General features: G+C 41.5%; 2 protein-coding genes across 2 annotated transcripts in view; one reads left to right on the top strand and one right to left on the bottom strand.

Moving 5' to 3' along the window:
* The window catches only part of tspan4a (tetraspanin 4a), a 105,756-nt gene that overhangs the window by 62,511 nt on the left and 22,645 nt on the right, over positions 1-20,600 (bottom strand).
* Positions 15,292-18,709, top strand: LOC134862850 (zinc finger MYM-type protein 1-like). Its single transcript, XM_063880951.1, has 2 exons — positions 15,292-17,125; positions 18,302-18,709. The coding sequence occupies exons 1-2, from the start codon at positions 15,443-15,445 to the stop codon at positions 18,338-18,340; spliced, it is 1,722 nt and encodes a 573-aa protein (XP_063737021.1). The 5' UTR covers positions 15,292-15,442; the 3' UTR covers positions 18,341-18,709.

Raw genomic sequence — 20,600 nt, 5'->3', positions numbered from 1 at the left:
CCTGACAGAATTAATCAGAACAATACCAGACATCTGATGGCAGTTAAAATGATTAAAACTCTCTCATTCGCCTCACAAACCGAGGACCGATTGTTCACATTGTTACAAATGAGTTTGTGCATCAATTACTAAAGTGCCAAAACATGTACTTGGTAACGTTTTGGGCTGTAATTTGGTTTGGGTTTCAGGTAAATTATTTTGACTCAGTGATAGTTTTTCTTAGCTTTTTTTATGGATCTCCATTTAAACTGTAAAGAGAGCGAGTGAACCATTAGAAGAAATTTTTCCCATCTGGAATCAAACTGGGATTATGATTGGTACATTAATATTAAACTACTCAACCCGTAGCTTGAATCAAGTTTCATACATTTTCTGTAGTGTATTAACAGTTAGGGAAAGTTCCTTGTTTTGGTGAACTTGTAATTATTAAGATGTGTTTCCTAATTCAAGTCAACTTTATCTTAGTGCTGCCTATAGCAATGAAATACTTGTGAATACAAATACTGTAGTCTCTTCTGGTGGATTTTGTATTGTGAGATCATATATTTTTGCTTGAAACAAGTGAAATATGGTCCAAAAGAACAGGTGTTTAATATATGAAATCAGCCAAAGTTATTGTTTGAAGAAATCAGCTGCTTTCCAATCCAAAGCCAGTGTGGATCCTGTGTTTTCTTCTATAAATTCATTTCATAGAATCTTTTCCTTTAGGGGCACCGAAAGATAGCGTATGCATTAATGAAAGGCTTGTCAGATGCATCAATAGGCCGTCACTTGCCAGAGTTCCCAAAGGCAATAAGATGTACATGGTGAAATACACATTTACTGTTTTTCCCTCAAACTTTTTTATTTCTATCCTTAAAACATGATCCTATTTAATGAGCTCTTGAACTCTAAGTAGGGCAAGGCGAAAATAAAAAGCACTCATGAGGGTCTCCATACGATGAGGTTTCTGTTCACTTTCTAACAAAGATGGTAGATTTCAGCAGCTCGGACTGTAATGAGGGTCCATTGTCAGCGACAGCGACCCAAAGACCCTTCATTTGCAGAGAGTATTCTTTAATGAAGATTGGCGGCAGGGGAGAAGGGTGAAGGATCAAGATAAGGGATCTTGATCCTTCACCCTTCTCCCCTGCGGCTGCGAATTGATGATTGTGAATGTTTTAAGGTCAGATCCAAAGCTTGTTTGAAGCAAGTATAACATATGATATAACATATAATATTTTAGCTTTTTGCCAGAAAGATACAAACCACAAGAATGAAAATACAAGTTTTATTTAGGTTTGATATATGATTATGATATGACAACGTAGCTGTATTTTGTCAACCTGTCTTGCACTTCTAGGCTAAAATATTCTTTCTAGACCCATCTGTCATGAGAATCTCCTCAGCAACTTAAAATCAGTCCATTTCTTATTTGTTTTATGGATTATGAAACCCATTTTATTTTCTTTATGTTCACGAGGGAACATTAAATGTTGCATTTAATGTCGGCTCCACCTATTACAAATGCAGAATTTGCCTCAAGGGTCTTTTAGCATCTGTACAGCACACCCTCTATCATTCATCCTTCCAGTGAAAGTTTTCCCTTTGCAGTTCCTATTCTGGTTAACATTTAGCAGTTCTCTCTGTGCGTACTTCATTTTCTACTGCTGTAGCCTTTACATGAGCATGACTCATTCAGTTCAGCCTTGTGCCGTGTTACGGAAATATTATTACTTGTAGGTCTACATGGTTAGATTGCTCTTGTCTTGATTTTAGGTAAGTCACTGATGTGCATAAGATTGACATGTACAATTTAAAATATTTAACAACAATGTGCCTGAATGCTCCTGGCTACATATTAGGATTTTGATTATGAGTATTTTCTTATTTTCTTCAACAACAAATAATCTGAATTGCATACTTTCCCAGATCAACAGTCCAAAATAGGAGTCGTATTACATTCACAGTGATTTATTACTGAGATAAACAAGAAATCCTAACCTTTTGAATAGTATTACATTGAAAACATTGAGTTGTAATATATGACTGACTACTTGGAACCTCTTATTGTCCCACTACTGTTTGGCTGGCTAGTTTTGAAGTTGATCAAAAATCCTTCATGTTACCTTTTCTACAGAGCGTTTTACTTGTGCTCTGAAATGGTGACCTTTCATCTGTAGTCACACAGGTTTGCAGTGTTTAAAATGATACAGCCATCTGGTGTGCCTCCTCCTCTATCAGCGGGTTTGTGTATTTGAAGCAGAGCCTCTGATTCTGGCTGATTAGGGCCCATTAAGGGAACATACATAAAAGACAGTGTAGTTAGTATAGGTGGAAGTCTGTAAAAAAGCAGAAATACTCACGCTGATATAAGGATGAAAAGAAGGCTGAATTACTTCTCTGATTAAATAAACATGTGCAGTAGATATATACTCCCGGGCTCACGATGTATAATACAGGTGAATGTTTTAATGAATCAGTCACACTACCTGACTTTGCTCTGATCTTATTACAATTATGAGCATCCAGAACATGGGTCATGAATATATATTGATATAATAATACAAGTATGATTTGAGGTCATAATCTGAATTGTATTCATATTTGAATATACATTTGAAGCCCTAAGGGCCAAGGATTTGTAGAAAAAATAGGTGCCACAGCTCAAAATGCCCGTGCTTCATGTATTATTTCTTTTGTCACACTTTGATGTGTTAATCATGCATGTAATCATAGTTCTTCCGAAGGAGTGAATTCTGGTGCGTGTATCTGTTCCCATGGTTCAATCTTGGTGATGAGGTTTAAAGGAAGTTGATTTTAAGACATGATATACTTTTGATCTGCATTAAAATTGCAATATATTTGATTTATGAGACTGGCATAAAAAATCTTGAGGGAGCGAGGGTTTACTGTTTATTGGGGCCACAGTTCTAAATCTGATCTCGCCTTTTCAGGGTATTTTGTAATTATAAGAACATGTTTTTTGGCCCCGATCAGAGCCTGCCTATGCTTTTATTATTTACAAAGCAGGAGAATTTAAGCATTGCTCATTGAATATGTATCCGACTCATTGCAAGAACAGCTGCAGCTACTGAATGTAGCGCCTTGTTCTTAATGAGAGTCTTAGGCTAAATAATGAAGGTTCAAATGTATTGAATTGATGGGCTTAAATTGTTAATATGATCTGAAAATGTCAATGTTTTGCCTGTGATGTATACAGTGCGACCCACTAGAGAGAAGACGTGTCACTCTAATGGGACTTTTGTGAAGCTGCTACTTTTTTGTTTTTGTTCACTCTCTATTTCTTATAAGCCCTGGGACCGTCTGTTGAATCGGTTCCCATTCACACACTCCTTTTTTCTTGCGAGTACAGTGTTGTTTTCACTCTGGCTTGGTCTACAGCAGCTTCTGAGGGAAAAATCTGGCTCTCTAATTCCTGAATGTTTGCTAGCCACCACCTTTTGATGCTTGGCAGGTATGGTTGGCTTGTCTAAGCTGCTTGGCTTAATTCTAGAGCTGGGTTTGCCTGATGAGGCCCAAAATTCCTCAGGATCATTTTAATAAAACCTGGAGTTGATAACTTCTCTAAGTCTGTATTGGCCTAAGGCTCTCCAGTATCGCTTTCTGAGGGTCAACCTGTTTCGTTTGCTTAATGCTTGGATCTGAAATTGTATTTATATCTACAGGCAGCCCACAGGCTTTACAGGTGGTGCTCGGTAGGAAACTTTTGAGAACAAGACAAAGCTTTCAACATCAAACTCTGTGTTATGGTGCTGCCAGAAACTGCTAGATAATGCTTTTGTTGTACTTAAAGAAAACTCCACCTTAGGTCCATATCACACAGGAAAAGCAAAGCACTATTTAATATATTTTTAAACCATGTATAAATCGGTGCATTCAGGAAACTTGGACTAACAACCTTGGAGTTTAACAATTCTGGCCCTAATGGCTCTGACAAGATTTGCTGGGTTCTGTAAAAAAAGAAAAGGCTGAATCCTATAAAAACGCTTTTTAACAGCTAGTGGTATTTCTGCCATTCAAATTTTGTTAGCTGTCAATCAAATGCAATTGATTTGGTTCTCACAGTAATACATTTGAAGAAACTCAAAGGCAACATGAAAAACAAGTTGTTCCACAGCAAGGACAGATGTTTTTTATCATAAAATATATGTTATAAAATATTGGCGATTTAAATCTCATTGTCATGTCAAATTAAGGAGGTGGTAATGTGAGCCTTTTTATATGGTCTGCTGCAGCAGGAAGAAGATATAAGCTTTCACACTAGACATAAAGAAGGCATTTGGAAAAATCCTTAACTATTTCTAGGACAACAATGTCGAGTTTACTTTTATAGCAGGGAGGTTTTGGGTAACATATTAATTACACCACTAATGTGCATCGTCTAAAGATGCAGGCACGGCTTTGCTTATTGTATTTTTTTTAATTACTTTTCTTTTTTAAAACAAGAAGCCCCATTTGTTGGCTGAAAAGGTATGAACCCGTCTCAAGTGCCACATGAGTATAATTGTTAAATACTCTGTGTAAGCAGAGGATGGACACAGTCTATTTGAGAAGATTATTTTATTATTGCCACAAGCCTTTACACATTCAGTACCATGATCGACAAAGCTGAAGTGCTGACTTTGTAACCTAACTTTGTTCAATAAAAACCAAATGGAACGATTTCTCTTGAAGGCACAATTGCTGAAGCTGAGCTCTTTTTGCTGAAATCTGTGAAAGGCTTTTTCTCAGGAAGTGCCATGCATGATTGCCGGAGTCACCTCTATAAATGTGTTTAAAATGACGCTATGTGACAGCGTATTCGGAGCCCTTGAATGCAGCAGAGAAAACAAGAATATTATCTTTAATAATACCTCCACTAAACAATTAAATGTAGCTGCTTCACCAGGTTGCACCTTAACACACTATTCTATAAACAATCAAAGAGTAATACACCTATACATCACTATGTTAGCAATGCTCCTTTTCATTTATATACTGCTTTTGTTTTTCAAGTCTGTTATGCAGCTCTGGACTCCTTTTTATTACCTCGACCTGGAGTATTTTCTGTTAACAAACTTTGAGCCTTATGCTTGTGCAAACCTACAAACAAAATAATGGATAAAGTTAATAAACCCTAATCTTGCATATTTCTGTGTGTTTGTTAGTTGTGCCATTGTGTAAACAGGAAACCTTAGGCTGTTTGCTGCCATCATATGGGGAATTTAAAGATGCTAAACTACCTGCCTCTTGTTGCTAAGGAGACCAGAAACACAAAACTTCCCTCCAGCTCTGTCTTTCTGGTTTTCTCAGAGAGCCCTGCAGCTAGAAGCACATAAGGTGCATGTCACTAGCGGGATATACTGCCAGAAAGGACAGATAGGATTAAATTAGGACAAACTAATGTCTTTGAGCAAATATGGCTGAACATTTGTTACCAAAATAATATTTTCTATTTGCGTATTTTGTCAGAGAAAACAACTTGCTTCCGAAATCTGTGGAAGCCTATTAACACCAATCAAGTTTCACCCCAGCATCCCGTTAGTAAAGACAGATTAATTCATTTTTAACTAATGCACCCCCCCCCCTCCCAATCAATTTTTCATTTGAATAATTTGCAGCAAATGCTATGCTCAGTCCCACATCTATTTATTTTATGAATTCTTTTTTTCATGCACTGAAAAGTGAGGAGGAAACTGTTGCAGGCATGATGCAACATTTGAGAGACATGGTCTCCAGCTCAGAGTCAATAATGGAGCGGTGAAATGCATTTTATATCTCATTGATCGGGATTGTGGCAGGAGGTAGATTATTATGTTCCCATCATTGATGTGAAAGTCATAAACTGCTGTTCTAAATCTACTGAATGAGATGACTTTACATACAAGGTTTACTTTCTCCAAACACTTGACAAACATCAAGGCTAAGATAACTTTTCCTTTTGTAAAACTCAGACACCCATGGACACTATAAAACTATATTTATACATTTAAAAAACTCTTGAGTCTGTCTGAGGCTTTATTGAGATTTATACAAACCTGTGACAATTCATCCATAATCCTGTCACTCCACAAACATTTTGTAATGCAAAGCCTTGAAGTACAACCACTAATAAATATGTGAATGTTTACTCTGTGAGAACGACAGAAACTGCTATTGATAAAACAACTCAAACTCTTTAAACAAACTTAAAGTAAATATTTCTGCATCTAGTCACTCTTGCAAAAAAGTATTAATATGTGTCAAATGTGTGATCTTTTTTCGTAATAATACTCAAATTCATAATGGCAGAGATGTGAACCCACAGAAAATACACTGTAATGACTTCTGTACAGCGTTTGTGGCTTTATATTACATTACTACATGTCACTTGTTAGAAGCTTTTACCCAAAGGGACTTACAAACAATCAGTAATGTGGGCAATCCCAACAGGAGCAATTTGGGGTGAGTCTTGCCAAGGGACACAACAACCTGCTTTCCCCTGGTCTGAAACTCGGCGCTTTACCCCACTGCGCCACTGCGCCACTGTGCCACTGCCTCCCAGTCTTTAGTTCCTTGAGGACTCTGCAATACCTCACCTGTCCACTAGTTTTACCACCTTGTTCATCTGATATTAGAATAGAATAATCGTCCCACAGAGGGGAAATTTACATTCGGCATTTGACCCATCATGTGTTAGGAGCAGTGGGCTGCCATATGTACCGCTCCCGAGAAGCAGTGTAGGGAACGGTGCCTTGCTCAGGGACACATCGATAGCACTTGGTGTCAATTCCCCATCTACCTGCTCTTCTGATCTTTGTTTAATTATCAGCACCATTATTTATTATAGTTTCTTAATGGGTGACTATTGTTGTTGGGCCGGGGTTGAAAGGAAGTTCAATTGTTTGCCCTCTGTTTGTCAACCTGCTGCAGTGGTGTAGAAGTTTACTTCAGGGAGTGGTCCGTAATTTAACATTACTGTGTGGTGTGTGCAACACAGCTCATTAATCACAGCCATGTGGCGATACACTGTTTCACAGCTTGTCATTCCTCTAGTAATCGTCACAGCTTCTCAGAGAACGGCTCCAAAACATCAGATACACAGTCTGGTCGAATTTGGGACCTTAAATCTGTTGCCAAAATGGAGCATTTGAATCAAATCCTTATGGCACTGGACACGCTCATATTTAGTCTCTACATTTAACCCAGTTGGCAGTCCATTGGGAAGCTACTATAGAACACTTAGAGAGCAGAATGAGGTCCAGCACCTTGCTCAAGGGCACTTCAGCGGTGTCCAGGCGGTGAACTGGCAGCTGTCATAGTACCAGTCCACACTTGATACTTAGTCTGTTTCAGGCCCTGCTGACCCTTCATTTCAGGCGAAGTCTGATCAACTGCCGCCCACATAACCTCTTAACACTGACATTGTGTGAAGGAGTGCTGTCACTGTCCTGTTCATGTAAGGACTCCTGAGTGCGGCACTGTCACTGTGGGTTTACCTGATGTGGGTGTGTGCATAGGACCTGAATGTTCCCCTGACGGTAGGCAGGTTGGACTAATCTATTTTCTCCCTGATTTGCAGAGTTGGTGCTATAAGATGTAATAATATCTAGGAGTTTGTGGTGTACTATAAAACAGCCTCTGAAATATTATTATACTGATCCAGTAAAGTTAGAGTTAAGTGAAGAAGAAGAAATGTTCAGTAAAGACACTATAAACTAGTTATTGCATTACAAATAAACAACAGGAATAACAATAATGTAGAAAATACGTCAAAACAAAAAAAAAAGCTAAAATAGCATACTTCATAATCTGTTTGTCACACCGGAGTCTCTGTAAAAATCAATTTCTTACACATTCGTTTTTCAGAGGGACCCTGTGAAATGATGTTTTCTAGTCCCTGCTGGTTTATGATGTGCATTTTAAGAGCTAAGCAGGCTACTTCATGTTGTGCGTGTAATGGAATTTCAGCAAAGATAAAAAAGGAGCTGATGGGGCAACAAGTCCTACAGAGATCAGAACAAGAACAAAAGCCTGTTCATTTTCTATTATAATAATAAGGCCTTGAGTTGGGCTGTTTTTCTTTGCTTTAATAATTGATCAAACACGGTTGTAGTTGGAATACTTGCCCAGTTTTTCCTTAATGTCAAACAATTGTATTTCCTTCATAGATTCTTGATATTTCAAAAGTAAACAACACTCTGTGGTTAACTTTGTCAACTTTGTTATTATTATTTACATGTTACTAAATATATACTGGTTTCGCAGTTGTTTGACATTTGTTTGAATATGAAATGCACTGAAGCCGTTTTCTTCCAGTTAGCAAGTAAGATGCAAGACCTGACAGAGATTTGTTTTGAAAATGTATGGGCTATTTTTGTCACATGTATTGTTGCTTTTCTCACTTGTTCTGAAACCAGGGTGGTAATTATAAATGTTTTTTGTTTTGAAAGTTCCTTACTAATGGAAACGGTAGCCATGATAACAACTGGAGCTTATATGTAATTGTCTTTACAGCAGATTATCTAAGCTTTTGATTATTTATATATTGCTCAGTAATGCCTTAGAACATATTTAAATCCAAAGGTTAACCCCTTGATTACTGCTTCTTTAGTAATTAATATTTAAGATGAATACCAGAAAGCAAGATCTTACTGGCATTTTTAATTTTGTCGTAAACAATTGTTAAAAAATATATAATTATCAGGTTAATTCATTCGGCAGTATTTGATTTGCATTTTTCACCAAATGAAAATGTTTTTAAGGCAAAAATAAATGAGATGCAGGTACTGATGGGAACTCAGGGGGGTTTTATTGACATGCCTACAGTCTCCAGGCTCTGAATGCCAATACTTATTCTGATACCTGAACAATAACCACACTTACAAAAGCCTGCTGATCTATTTTCTTTTACACGAAACCAACATTTGGAAACAATAACGCAAGTCCATCTTCCCCTTCTTTTTTTAGGACTCCCATTAGCACTAGCATAAGCTTTGGCTTTTCTACTCTTGCTGTGAAGCATCAGGGTCAAGCACACAACCATTACCTTTATGGATAAATCAGTCCGTCTTTGCTGGTGTAGCCTCTCATGGCCATCAATAGAAACTCTTTAGTCTGATTTGACTGGTAAATAGAAGTGAACCTTTTAGGCTTTCCTGCTTTTGTTTGGTGTCATACAATAAACATTTTAAAGAAAACCCTGAATAGAAGTAGCTGTGCCAAGTGGAGTCACTAAATCAATCCATTCACATAAACAATGTACTCCATTGTAAGTAAAAGTTCTGTATTCGAAATCCTACTGAAGTAAAAGTACAGGAGCATTTTCTTGACTTAGTTCCCCTTTGCACCTCAAACATTTATTTAAATTAAGCTCTTTCAGAAGTGTTGATGGGAAATGTCTTTTGTGTATCTGCTCTAGATATCTAAATCAGGACAAGAAGCCCCAACTACACACTTGTTTTTTTGTGAGGGGTAACAAATGGAGAGCTTGGACCGATTGTATGATAAATGTTATAGGGTTAAAAGCACAATCTCTGACAGCAGTAGAAGTATAAAGAAGCATACAATTAATATGCCTATGTAAAATAAAAGTACCGCCAAATAATTTTCTTTTTAAATAGCAGCTACTGGATATTTTGGGCCACTACTCTTCTGAATTTAGCCATCTTCCATCCCATACAGTACATGCATATATACTGTATACAAACGCCAGAGATTGTAGATGCTAAAACCTGCCTCTTAGCAGCTCAGTATACCCCTGACTGAGTCTTCTGCATTTATTGCAGCCTGGTGAGTTTGCAAATATTGCTTCCTCAGTGATAGGACTCACTGCCCCTATTAGCCACTCCATACCTGGAGAAAAGGGCATGCTTGGCAGACCTGACCTACTTTTCACCTTAAAAGCCTGATGGCTCTGCTCTGACTGGGATTCAGATGTTTTTCTACTCAGAGGAGGAAGGAGTCATAAAAGTCTGACAGTCCGGTCAGCAGAATAAGGCAGTTAAAAGATATTAGACAAAAACGGCAGGAAATGTCTGTGAGTAAAATTGGTATCTGATGCGGCTAAATGATCTTGTGATCTTGAGTCGTAGCAATCAGAATTTAAAGTCACTCTAATCCCTCATGCATCCATCACAGAGCCCATTTTTCTATTCTCATTAAGCACATTTTACACTTCCATTTCTGTCCCTCGGTTATTGCTCCCATATAAACCTAGAAAGAGTGGGACAAAGTGAAACTTGAATTGCATGAGAATTTACAACGACTATTACTGGGCTTATGACTTATATCAGCCTCCTGGAAGTAAAACATATCCAGCTGGTCTTGTTTCACAACAATTCCTCCCAGTATCTACAGTATGTAAAAAAAAAGTGTTTAACCTTTCAGGGCAAACTGAGCTGCTGGTCGCTTATCCCCAAGGTGCTGTCGTGTACGTATTAATGGATTACATTGTGTTTATTATGAAAATGTATTCTTGACGGTCAAACTACATTTAAGTTCAGGAAGGCAACATTGGGGGGGTCAATACTGTTAAACCTGCGAGAAAACCACACTCACAACCCACCCGTCAGGCCCCTCTCGCGAGCCGCTCCCCAAAAATGATGATTATAAACAGCAAACATGACTATTCATCACTGCTGTAAAGCAAGCAAATTGTGAAAGTCTACGGTTACAAACAGTGAGTTGGCCTTATTACAGCCCGACAACAGCCTGATTATGCCTGATTTGATTAATTTTGTATTGTTCTTTCTGAGCATTTGCTTTATTGATTGATTTTAGGACTCGAAGAGTATTTTTATGCAATATATATTTCTAAAATACATGACCAAACCTGGCTTTAAGAGTCCCAATACTGAACACAAAGGCAGTTCAGTGAATTTGTACATAGATTTTTAACGTTGGCTGCTCTGCTGGGAAGCCAAAACATGTTCACTAAATTATCCATCAGTGCTTCTCAGAAGATTGCAAAAAGACATCTGTACTGGGATACTAAATATCTTTGAATCCATTAGAAGGATGTAGCGTGATAACATAATTATACTTCCCCTCAGGTGTTTTAGCTGTTCCGTTATAAAATTGTACTGTAGCAGCTCTCACACAAGTGAAAGCTGAGAAATGTTGCCGTGAATCCTCTGCTGTTTAAAGCCTCCTGCTGTCATCTGCCCACTCTGAAAGTCTGGGACGCATTCAAATACTCATTTTGACTGGACGGATTGTCTCAATCTGGCATTTGTTAAAATCTCTAAACCTGCAGGGGTGTTTTGCTGGAGGCTTTGTGTCTCCCTTCACAAATACAATGCTCCACAAGCATCCATTCCCCTGAATAGGATGTTTATCCTACTGTATTGCATCATTTACTTTGACCTGTTGTAAGGGACTCTTACAGAAAGTTGTATTAGCCCAAGAACTGGCTTCTTGTAAATGAATATCTCCTGCCTTCATGAAAGTTGTCTAATATGAAGATTTTTCAAATAAGATCCACAAAATACATCGCCTGTAACTGCCACCCAGAAGGACATTTTCTTGAATGCTTTCTTGAGTTGATACCAGTTTTTGCAGGAAACGATTGATGCTGTTTTTTTTCTTTGGAGGACAGTCTCATATTTTTGCTCGAAAGATTCAACAGACAGCCCATGTTATATTGTGGGGTCTGCCTCTATGGGAGACTATTCAAGCCAAAAAGCCTTTAGCCTCCAGTAAATCTAAACACACCCTGCCAAGTCTTAACCAATGCTTGCCCTGCATCCTTGTCCGCCCCCGCAGCCCCCCTGCCAACACATTCATTCATATTCTAAACAGTCATTATCAAACACTACAGGTACAAGCGCAACACAATCTTCTTTATGGGAGGGTAGTGTGCAGCCTGCATTTCCATTGGAAGGTTGTTGAAAGTGCTGCTGTTTGAGACATCAAGGCTCATTAACAAAGAATAAGAGGAGGAAGGCCATCTTTATAAAAGCGCATATCGCTTGATGTTCACCTTCCTTTACACGGATGCTCTGGAATGATGTTTTTATAGAAGGCAGGTCACTAGAAGTCTGTAACACATTGCAGAGCTGAAAACACTGTCCCCTACAACCCTCTATAAATAAACTGGTAGAGAATGGAAAATGGAGAAAACCCGGGGAAGAAGGAGAGAGGTAGAGGGGTAGAGACACTGCAAAGGGTAATCAATAAATCTCTAATCCCTTGAGCATTCTCTCCTCCCCCTTCCCTCTGTGCAATCATGAAGCCACACATGCATAAACACTGACGCTCGCACACACAGACCTCAAGCTGCCTGCAGGTCTGCGCTCATTATATCGACTGGGATTGGGAGGAGACTGATTTGTTGCAGCAGCTCCCGGTTTGTCAGACGGTGTGACAGCAGCCATCAAGTCCTAGGGCAAAGTCAGAGTGTTGGGACCAGCGCACACAGCTAATATGCTTCTGCTTATTTCCCTAACGCCAGGTGCTAAAAATGCCCCATAAATCACGCATTGTACAAGAGCACACCCTAAGCGAACGACAACAATTGAGTAACCATCGTGTTGAAACACATAATTGTTTTCTTTTTCAATGTATGTTTGTGTTATGAGTAAGTCTCTCCTCTGTATGGGGAGAGAAGTTGTTTCACTCGACACATGCGCAAAAAGCTTTCTCATGCCCAATTGATGACTCATTGGTTTCAAATCCATGGAAATCATCAAGGCTCTCGCTTTTTTGAACTTTCCTTATCATTTGAGCAGCCATTTTCAAATTCATTATAGAGGAATCATATTAAAGTAAATTACCCTCGATTTCAAGTCCCCTCAAGTGTTCTCTGATCTCAGTGTGGCCTCGTTTCAGAAAAAGGTTCTGTGTGTTCCAGTCTCTTTGCCACACGAGAACATAAAGCTCCCCCAGGAAAGCTTAATGTCTGATAACGATAACAAAGCTAACAGCTGCACAAAAGTGTATATATTGATATTTTATATAATCGTAACAGGGTTTTCGCTAGGATTTTTTCTTGACGGTCAAGTGTCCGGAAATAATTTATTTTACCGGACAAATTCGAAACTTACCGGTCATGTTTTAATAACAGATGTTACAAAGCAACATTAATGTTAACACGTTTTTTTTCCCGCCCCCTGAAGGCTAGAGCCTGAATAAGCTCTGGTTCTTCGCCGGTAGAATATGCCACTGTTGTTGTTGTTGCCGGTTTATGCCACAATAAGATAGCAACAAGTAGTCAAGGTAGCGTGGTGACACATTAAGGGACATAATTCACCGTTGTATTGTTGTTGGTGGGGAATGTGTTAGAGTGTTTCCCCACGGACCCGTTTGTGGGTGGGACTGAAGAGTTCCGTTTAGTGCCCACTCGCCAGTTAGAATGGCGTGGGGGGAGCAGAATGTCACGGCTCCAGGCTGGCGTGGGGACACGGGAGAGTGTTTTTACCACGCGCTCTTCGGGGCCAAGGCGAAGAAGTGCATCACCCCCTGCAGCTACAAGCCACCGGGAAACGAGAGAGCTGGCACTCAGTAGTGGCCCTGAGCGTTGGCGGCACAAGCAGGGTTCTCTTCGTTGTAGACAGTGTCTCCGGTTCCAGGTTTCTCTGTGACACGGGCGAGCAACGGGGCGTGATTCCTGCGTCGTGGGAGGATGTCGCTCGGGGGGGACACGGACCGCAGTTGGCAACAGCCAATGGCAGCCCCATCCGCACTTATGGCGTGAGGCCTGTGCATTTATGTGTTGGGGGGGCAGCGTTTCCACTGGAAGTTCGTCACAGCGGACATTGCTTTTCCCCTCCTCGGGGCAGACTTTTTGTGTGCCCACGGGCTCCTGGTGGACGTTAGGAACAAACGCTTGGTTGATGCCTTAACGTTTTCCTCCCTTGCATGCAAGGCGGCGTACGATGGTCTGTCAAGCTCGCTGTCAGGTGCGGACATGTACCTTGCGTTGTTGGCTGAGTTCCCGGACCTGACGCTGCCCACCTTCTCTGCGCCCACAAGCAAGCAAGGGGTGGAGCACCACCTCACCACTGAGGGACACCCAGTCTACGCCAGGGCCCGGCGGTTGAACCCTTCGCACGCAACGCTACCTGATAGCTACCCGGTTCCGCACATTCAGGACTTTTCGGCGCACCTGGCGGGTAAGCTCGTGTTTACTAAGGTGGACCTGGCACGTGGTTACCACCGGGTGCCCGTACATCCTCTGGACATTCCCAAAACGGCGGTGATAACGCCATTTGGGTTGTTTGAGTTCCTGCGGATGCTGTTCGGGCTCAAGAACGCTGCTCAATCATGCCAGCGCCTGATGGATTCGGTGCTGCGGGACTTGCCATTTGTGTTCGTCTACATGGACGACATACTGGTCGCCAGCACTTCAGCAGAAGAACATCTGTCCCACCTCCAAACCCGTTTTACAAGGCTCAGCCAACACAGGTTGATAATGAACCCGCAAAGTGTCTGTTTGGGATGTCCGAAATTGACTTCCTTGGGCACCGCGTCACCAAGGCCGGCGCCGCGTCCCTGCCGGCAAAGGTTGAAGCTGTCGCTGCTTTTCCTCGCCCGCACACGGCCCGGTCGCTCCGAGAGTTCCTCGGTATGATGACCTTTTACCACCGTTTCATCGCCCTGGCTGCCCACATTATGCGGCCACTGTACGAGGAATTGAAGAGTAAGGCCCAAACCCAGGAGATCAGCTGGACGGCTTCCACTGATGGGAATGGGGGGTATGCATCAGATGCTCGTGTGACAGTCAGACAGTGAATACTTTCCAGCGGCCGCTGCCGTGAGCTAACGCCAGACTAAACGCCGGTGGACGAGCAGCACTGCAGCGGGCGGTAAATGCCGCTGAACTACATTAATAAACAATGAAACATGGCACTCTGGAAAAAAAGAATAAGGTTTGAGAAGTAGTTCTTTAATTCAATCTGGTTTTATATGACAAAAGCAACACCATGATCGACCTGACGCAGTCCCCGAATGTTGTTGTTATCAGGCGCGGTCTTTGCATAGAGGCATAGGTAGGCAACCGCCTTGGGCCCCGCCATCTGTAGGGCCCCCCCTGACTGGGAGCTGTAAACTTCCCATAGGCCTACAGCTGGTAATTGTGGCCCTTTGCACAGTAATTCACAAATAAATGGCGATTTTTATAAATGGTGATTTTTGTATGTTTAAATTGGAAACAAGAACAACAAAATAAATTACAAAGAAATACAGATTCCGTGCACACCCCCTCTCTTTCGCGTTAAAATGGAATATTCCATCCATGCATGCCATGTGCGCTAGACGACAGTTCAAAAACATTCGCTATGTTCTCACACAACATGCCTGTGCATGTATGCGCAACTCAAATGAGCACAGTGCGAAAGGACGCATTGTGATTGAGCAGTGCTGCGCACATATGCGCAATGGGTGCTACCGCGAACGCGCTCCTTGTGAAAGACGGAAGCGAGGTGAAATGAAGTGTTGTGACTCGTGAGCAAAGCCGTGAACTTCTAGAATATTTAGCAACATGAAGCGCCACTACCCAAGTGGCGCTACAAAAAGGAAAACAAAGGGAGAGGCTAAATTAAAAACAGAGTCTCTTCGAAAACTGACAAGCTTTTTTAAAAGCGTGACAACACCGGACCCGAATGTTTTGGTGGAGGAGGAGGTGCCGCCGGCTCCGGCTGTTGATCCAACAGGAGGAGGAGAGGAGCTTAACCCATCGTGCTTGTGCACTGATGACAACAGCAAAGATGAGGAAAATGCCGTGGAGGATGCGGTGAGTAGGCCTACTGCTGCCGTTTCTGATTCTGACCACCCAGAAGAAAGTGATGCTCTTGGTGATGACCCGGGGTTGTGGCCCACAGTAGTCAATGACAGAGAACGGTGCGAATTGGTTAAAAGAGGGCCTGTGCAGCAACAATCAGAATTCCCCAAAAATGCAAAGGGTCGGCGGTTCACAACTGCGAACTACCATATGCAGATGAAAAATGGAGAAAGGATAAGTAGGACGTGGCTAGTGTACAGCAAGGCTAAGGACGCAGCCAAATGTTTTTGTTGCCAACTTTTTGGCAAGGGAGATACACAGCTTAGCTCCACCAACGGTTTTAATCACTGGAATAATCTCCAGGTTCACCTCAAGCAGCACGAGAGGTCTGCTGCACATGTGAAGAATATGGGTGCCTGGCACACACTAAATGCACGCCTTCAAAGTGGCTCAGCTATAGATCAGGAGGCACAGAATCTCATGACAGCTGAAGTCATTAGATGCAGAGAAGTGATGAAAAGATTGCTTGCAATTGTTTGCCATCTTGCTCAGTATAATCTGGCATTTAGAGGGCACAGGGAGAAGTTATTCGAGCATGGGAATGGAAATTTCCTGGGGCAAGTACAGTTAATGGCCAAATTTGACCCTGTGATGAAGGAGCATCTCTGGAAAATGAAAGCGAAACAGATTGCTGATACCTACCTGAGCAAACGCATACAGAATGAATTGATATGCCTTGTCGCCCAGTGCACCACTGATGCCTTAGTGGAGCGTGTGAGGAGGGCCAAATACTATGCAGTCATCATGGACTGCACTCCAGATGTAAGCCACAATGAGCAGCTATCAGTGCTGCTGCGAATTGTCAACTGTGAGCTCACAAAGGGAGTTTCTATCCATGAGCACTTCATGGGATTTCTTGTGGCAGATGACACCACTGGCCAAGGTCTTCTGCAGCTGTTTCTAGGACACCTGGAAAGATTGGGGTTGGACCTCTCCAACTGCCGAGGCCAGTCTTACGATAATGGCAGTAACATGCAAGGCAAAACACAGGGTGTCCAGGCGAGGATGTTGGAACTCAACCCCAAAGCACTGTGTGTGCCATGTGGCAGCCACACCTTAAACCTGGTGGTGGGGGATGCTGCAAAGTCCTCAACCATTTCTCTGGGATACTTTGGCACACTACAAAGGCTGTACACTTTGTTTAGTGGCTCTGTTCAGCGTTGGACCATCCTTCAGGAGCATGTGAAAGCTTTCTCAGTCAAGGCCTTGTCCACTACAAGATGGGAGTGCCGGGTGGATGCTGTCAAGGCTGTGCGCTACCAACTCCCAGAGATCGTTGATGCGTTGACAGCTGTGCACAAGCATGCAACATTGAAGAAAGATCCAGAATGCGCCTCCACTGCTGACAGCCTCAAGGAGAACATGATGAAGTGGTCATTCATGGTGAGCACCTTTGTTTGGTACGACGTGTTATACCACATAAACCGTGTCAGTAAAATCTTGCAGAGCCCCAGTGTGTCTATTGAGACACTAAGGAGAGAGGTCATGGCAGTGGCAGACTATCTGGAAGAATACAGGGAGTGTGGCTTTAATTCTGCACAAACAGATGCCAGGGAAGTGGCAGAAAAGATGGAGGTGGAGATGAGCTGGCCTGTTGTGCGACAGAGAAAAAGGAAGAGGCAGTTTGATTATGAGGGAAGAGATGAGCATATGTCTACTCCGGAGGAGCTCTTTAAAAGAGAGTTTTTTCTCCATCTAGTGGACACAGCCAGGTCCACTTTAAAGGAGCGATTCTCGAACATGGAGGTCTTCTTTGACCTCTATGGGTTCCTCTACTCATCCGATTCATTAAGAGGCACTATTCAGACAGGGAAACTGGATGGTTGCTGCCGAAAGCTGGAGGAAGTGATAGGAGATGTAGATGGAGACGACCTGAAGATGGAGCTCAAAGGAGCTGTCCAGTCCTTCCCTCCACACATCACCTCTCCACTTCAAATGTTAGACCACATCTACAAGGAGAATGTCTTAGACATTTACCCAAACGTCAGCATAGCCTTACGACATCTCCTTACTCTCCCTGTGACGGTGGCTTCAGGTGAGAGAAGCTTCTCCACCCTGAAGCGCCTGAAAACATACATGCGGTCTACAATGGCCCAGGATAGGCTGTCTGCCCTTGCCACAATCTCAATAGAGCATGAGGTCCAACAGTCCCTTGACATGGATGCAGTTATAACCCTATTCGCAGAGGCCAAAGTGAGAAAGGTCAGATTTGTTTAAGAAAAAACTGCCACCTGTTCAGTGTTCATAAGAAGAGAAATAAACAGGACAAAAGAAGCAGGAAGATAGTGACAGTAAGCTTGAGACACATGGACATACCACTGAGAGAGAAGCAGAAGAGGTATAGAAACAGAGAGGCAGAAGGAGAGAGAGGAGGACAGCACAGAGACAGGGACAAGAAGTGAGGTAATGATTTTGCAGTGCATTCCTGTGACTACTTGAACCCTGCTTGATAATTAATCATTATCATCTCAAGCAAATTGAATGGTTGTGCATACTATGTATCATATTACAAAATGTGTTAACTGGTAATGTGTTTGCATTTATTCTTTTCTGTTCTAGATTTCTACAGATGTACACATCCCCGACCCTGATGCATGAAAACCGGTGCCCCACACACATACACACACACACACACACACACACACACACTCTACTCAATCTCTCCTCATTCAGTCACATACCCTTTCTCTCTCTCTCTTTCACTCCCACATATGTTCCCTCTCATACACATGCATTCTCACTCACTCACTCACACACACACACACACACACACACACACACACACACACACACACACACACACACACACACACACACACACACACACACACACACACACACACACACACACACCTCTCTCTCACATACTCATTCTCTCTCTTTCTCTCACACATGCACGTACACAAACTTTGCCTATTTCCTTTTTTAACTAATTTTGTTCAATAAATACTTCGCATTTTGACATACGATGGTGTGCTATCTGAAACTTATTTCTCGCATATTAATGTTGAGGGCCCCCCTAGCTAAATTCGCCTTGGGCCCCCAAATTGCTAAGACCGCCACTGGTTGTTATTGTGAGCAGCGTTGGGTAGAAAATCAGCGAAGTAAACGGTGATGTCATGACACAGCACCACAAATGTAATGTAGCTGTCAAAACATAAATGTGTAGGGATAGCCTACGTTATCTAAGTGTTGTATGAGCATTATTACCGGACATTGTGACTGGCAGGTTTTGAATTTACCGTTTTTCTATACATTTTACCAGCTAAAAACCGGTAATTACCAGCTAACGGAAACCCTGAGTCGTATGTAATCAAACATTTAAATAAGTGCGAAAAAGTGGAGACTAAAACAAACACTTGATAATAATTCTTACAGTTTTACAAAAAACTAATCCGACATCTTTTATGATAGAAACAAGCAGGGCGTACTGTACCAATGGGAACACCCAATTCAACACATTTATATTTCCCAGGATCTAAATGCACAGCAACAGCAGACAGAAAAACACAAGTCAATACCAAAGCAATCAGGAAATCAAGACCTCAATAGGATAAAAACATAGAATAATTGGAAGGGAAGGATATACTGCACAGTCATCAGGAAAACCATTATATAGTGCAGTGCCTAAACCACTCAAACACATCAATATACTCAATCTATGTCATTATATTATATATTACATTATAGTATTTAACCCTGAGGGTGTGAAGCGCCTCATATCAGTGTGCAATACACATGAGAAGAGAGTACAATCGCCACATTTAATGAACAACTAAATTGCAAAGAGAGACACGACAGGATCCTCTTGAGCATTTCACTCATTATAAATGCGTATTGTGCATTCAATCACTGTTCAGATCCAGAAAGCTTTATTTAAAATTATTTTGAAATCCCAAGATACCACATAGCCTATGTCATACTGGTTTACTATAACTAAATTAACAAACAGATGTTCCCTTTTAATATAAACATTATGAACTGTAGGTTTACTGCAGCATGCTTGTTGAAACTAAATGAAAAGTTGACTGTGGGAAAGACGTTTAATCTGACTCTAAGGAAGACATTTCACATTTCACAGAAAATGGCTGTCAAAGTATTGGGAGAGGAGGAAGAGAGGCTCCTTTTTTATATGCTTCATCTATGTTTGCAACAATATTTCCTGCTGAATTAATAAAGACATTAAAAAACACATTCAAGGAACCATGAAGCCTTCCTTGAACGTAATTAACAATTAAATAGTTGGTAGTGATTTAGTTGGACTCTTAAGTACATCAGGAGGAAGCGTTGATTGCACTTTAAGTTGCACCTACTGCAATAAAATGCCCTCATAGACATCAGTCTTTACACGACTGTGCAGACCAATCTGCAGACCTAATGACTCCCACGAGATGGACGCTCAGCACAGATCCAGTCCTGTGTCTAACAGTGGCAGCAGCCGTTGAGAGAACGTGTTAAAGCCTAAAACTGTGTGGCTGTAAGACACAAACCAGTCTGTTGGCCTTGGAGACTATTTGTTTCTGAATGGGAGCCCTGAACACATTTGTAAAGCGTGTTGAGCTCACAACATCCTATGTGTCATTAGCTAGCATGTAACCAGCAATTCTGCATTCATATCATAACATATAAACACTAATTAAGAGCAAACGAGGGAGAGAAACCACTATCTACTGCATATTAAGTGACAAAACTGGTAACAGCATGGCTGCAAATCCAACATTGCTGGCAGTTACATTTAAATATAATTCAACAATTACACTATTAGAAACCTTTTAGCTCTACAGACCACTACGTATCATCTAAGATACAAAATTAAATAGGTATTTATTTAGCAGTGACAGTATTTATATGGTGTGGC

The sequence above is a fragment of the Eleginops maclovinus genome, chromosome 4 (assembly GCF_036324505.1).
Source record: "Eleginops maclovinus isolate JMC-PN-2008 ecotype Puerto Natales chromosome 4, JC_Emac_rtc_rv5, whole genome shotgun sequence".
Taxonomy (NCBI): Eukaryota; Metazoa; Chordata; class Actinopteri; order Perciformes; family Eleginopidae; genus Eleginops; species Eleginops maclovinus.
This window is presented reverse-complemented; position numbering and strand designations above follow the sequence as displayed.

Excerpts from the sequence above, each read along its gene's own strand:
- LOC134862850 (XM_063880951.1), top strand. The coding sequence starts at position 15,443 with ATGAAGCGCCACTACCCAAGTGGCGCTACAAAAAGGAAAACAAAGGGA. Across the intron at positions 17,126-18,301 it reads TGATGAAGTGGTCATTCATG|ATTTCTACAGATGTACACAT; the intron begins GTGAGCACCTTT and ends TTTCTGTTCTAG.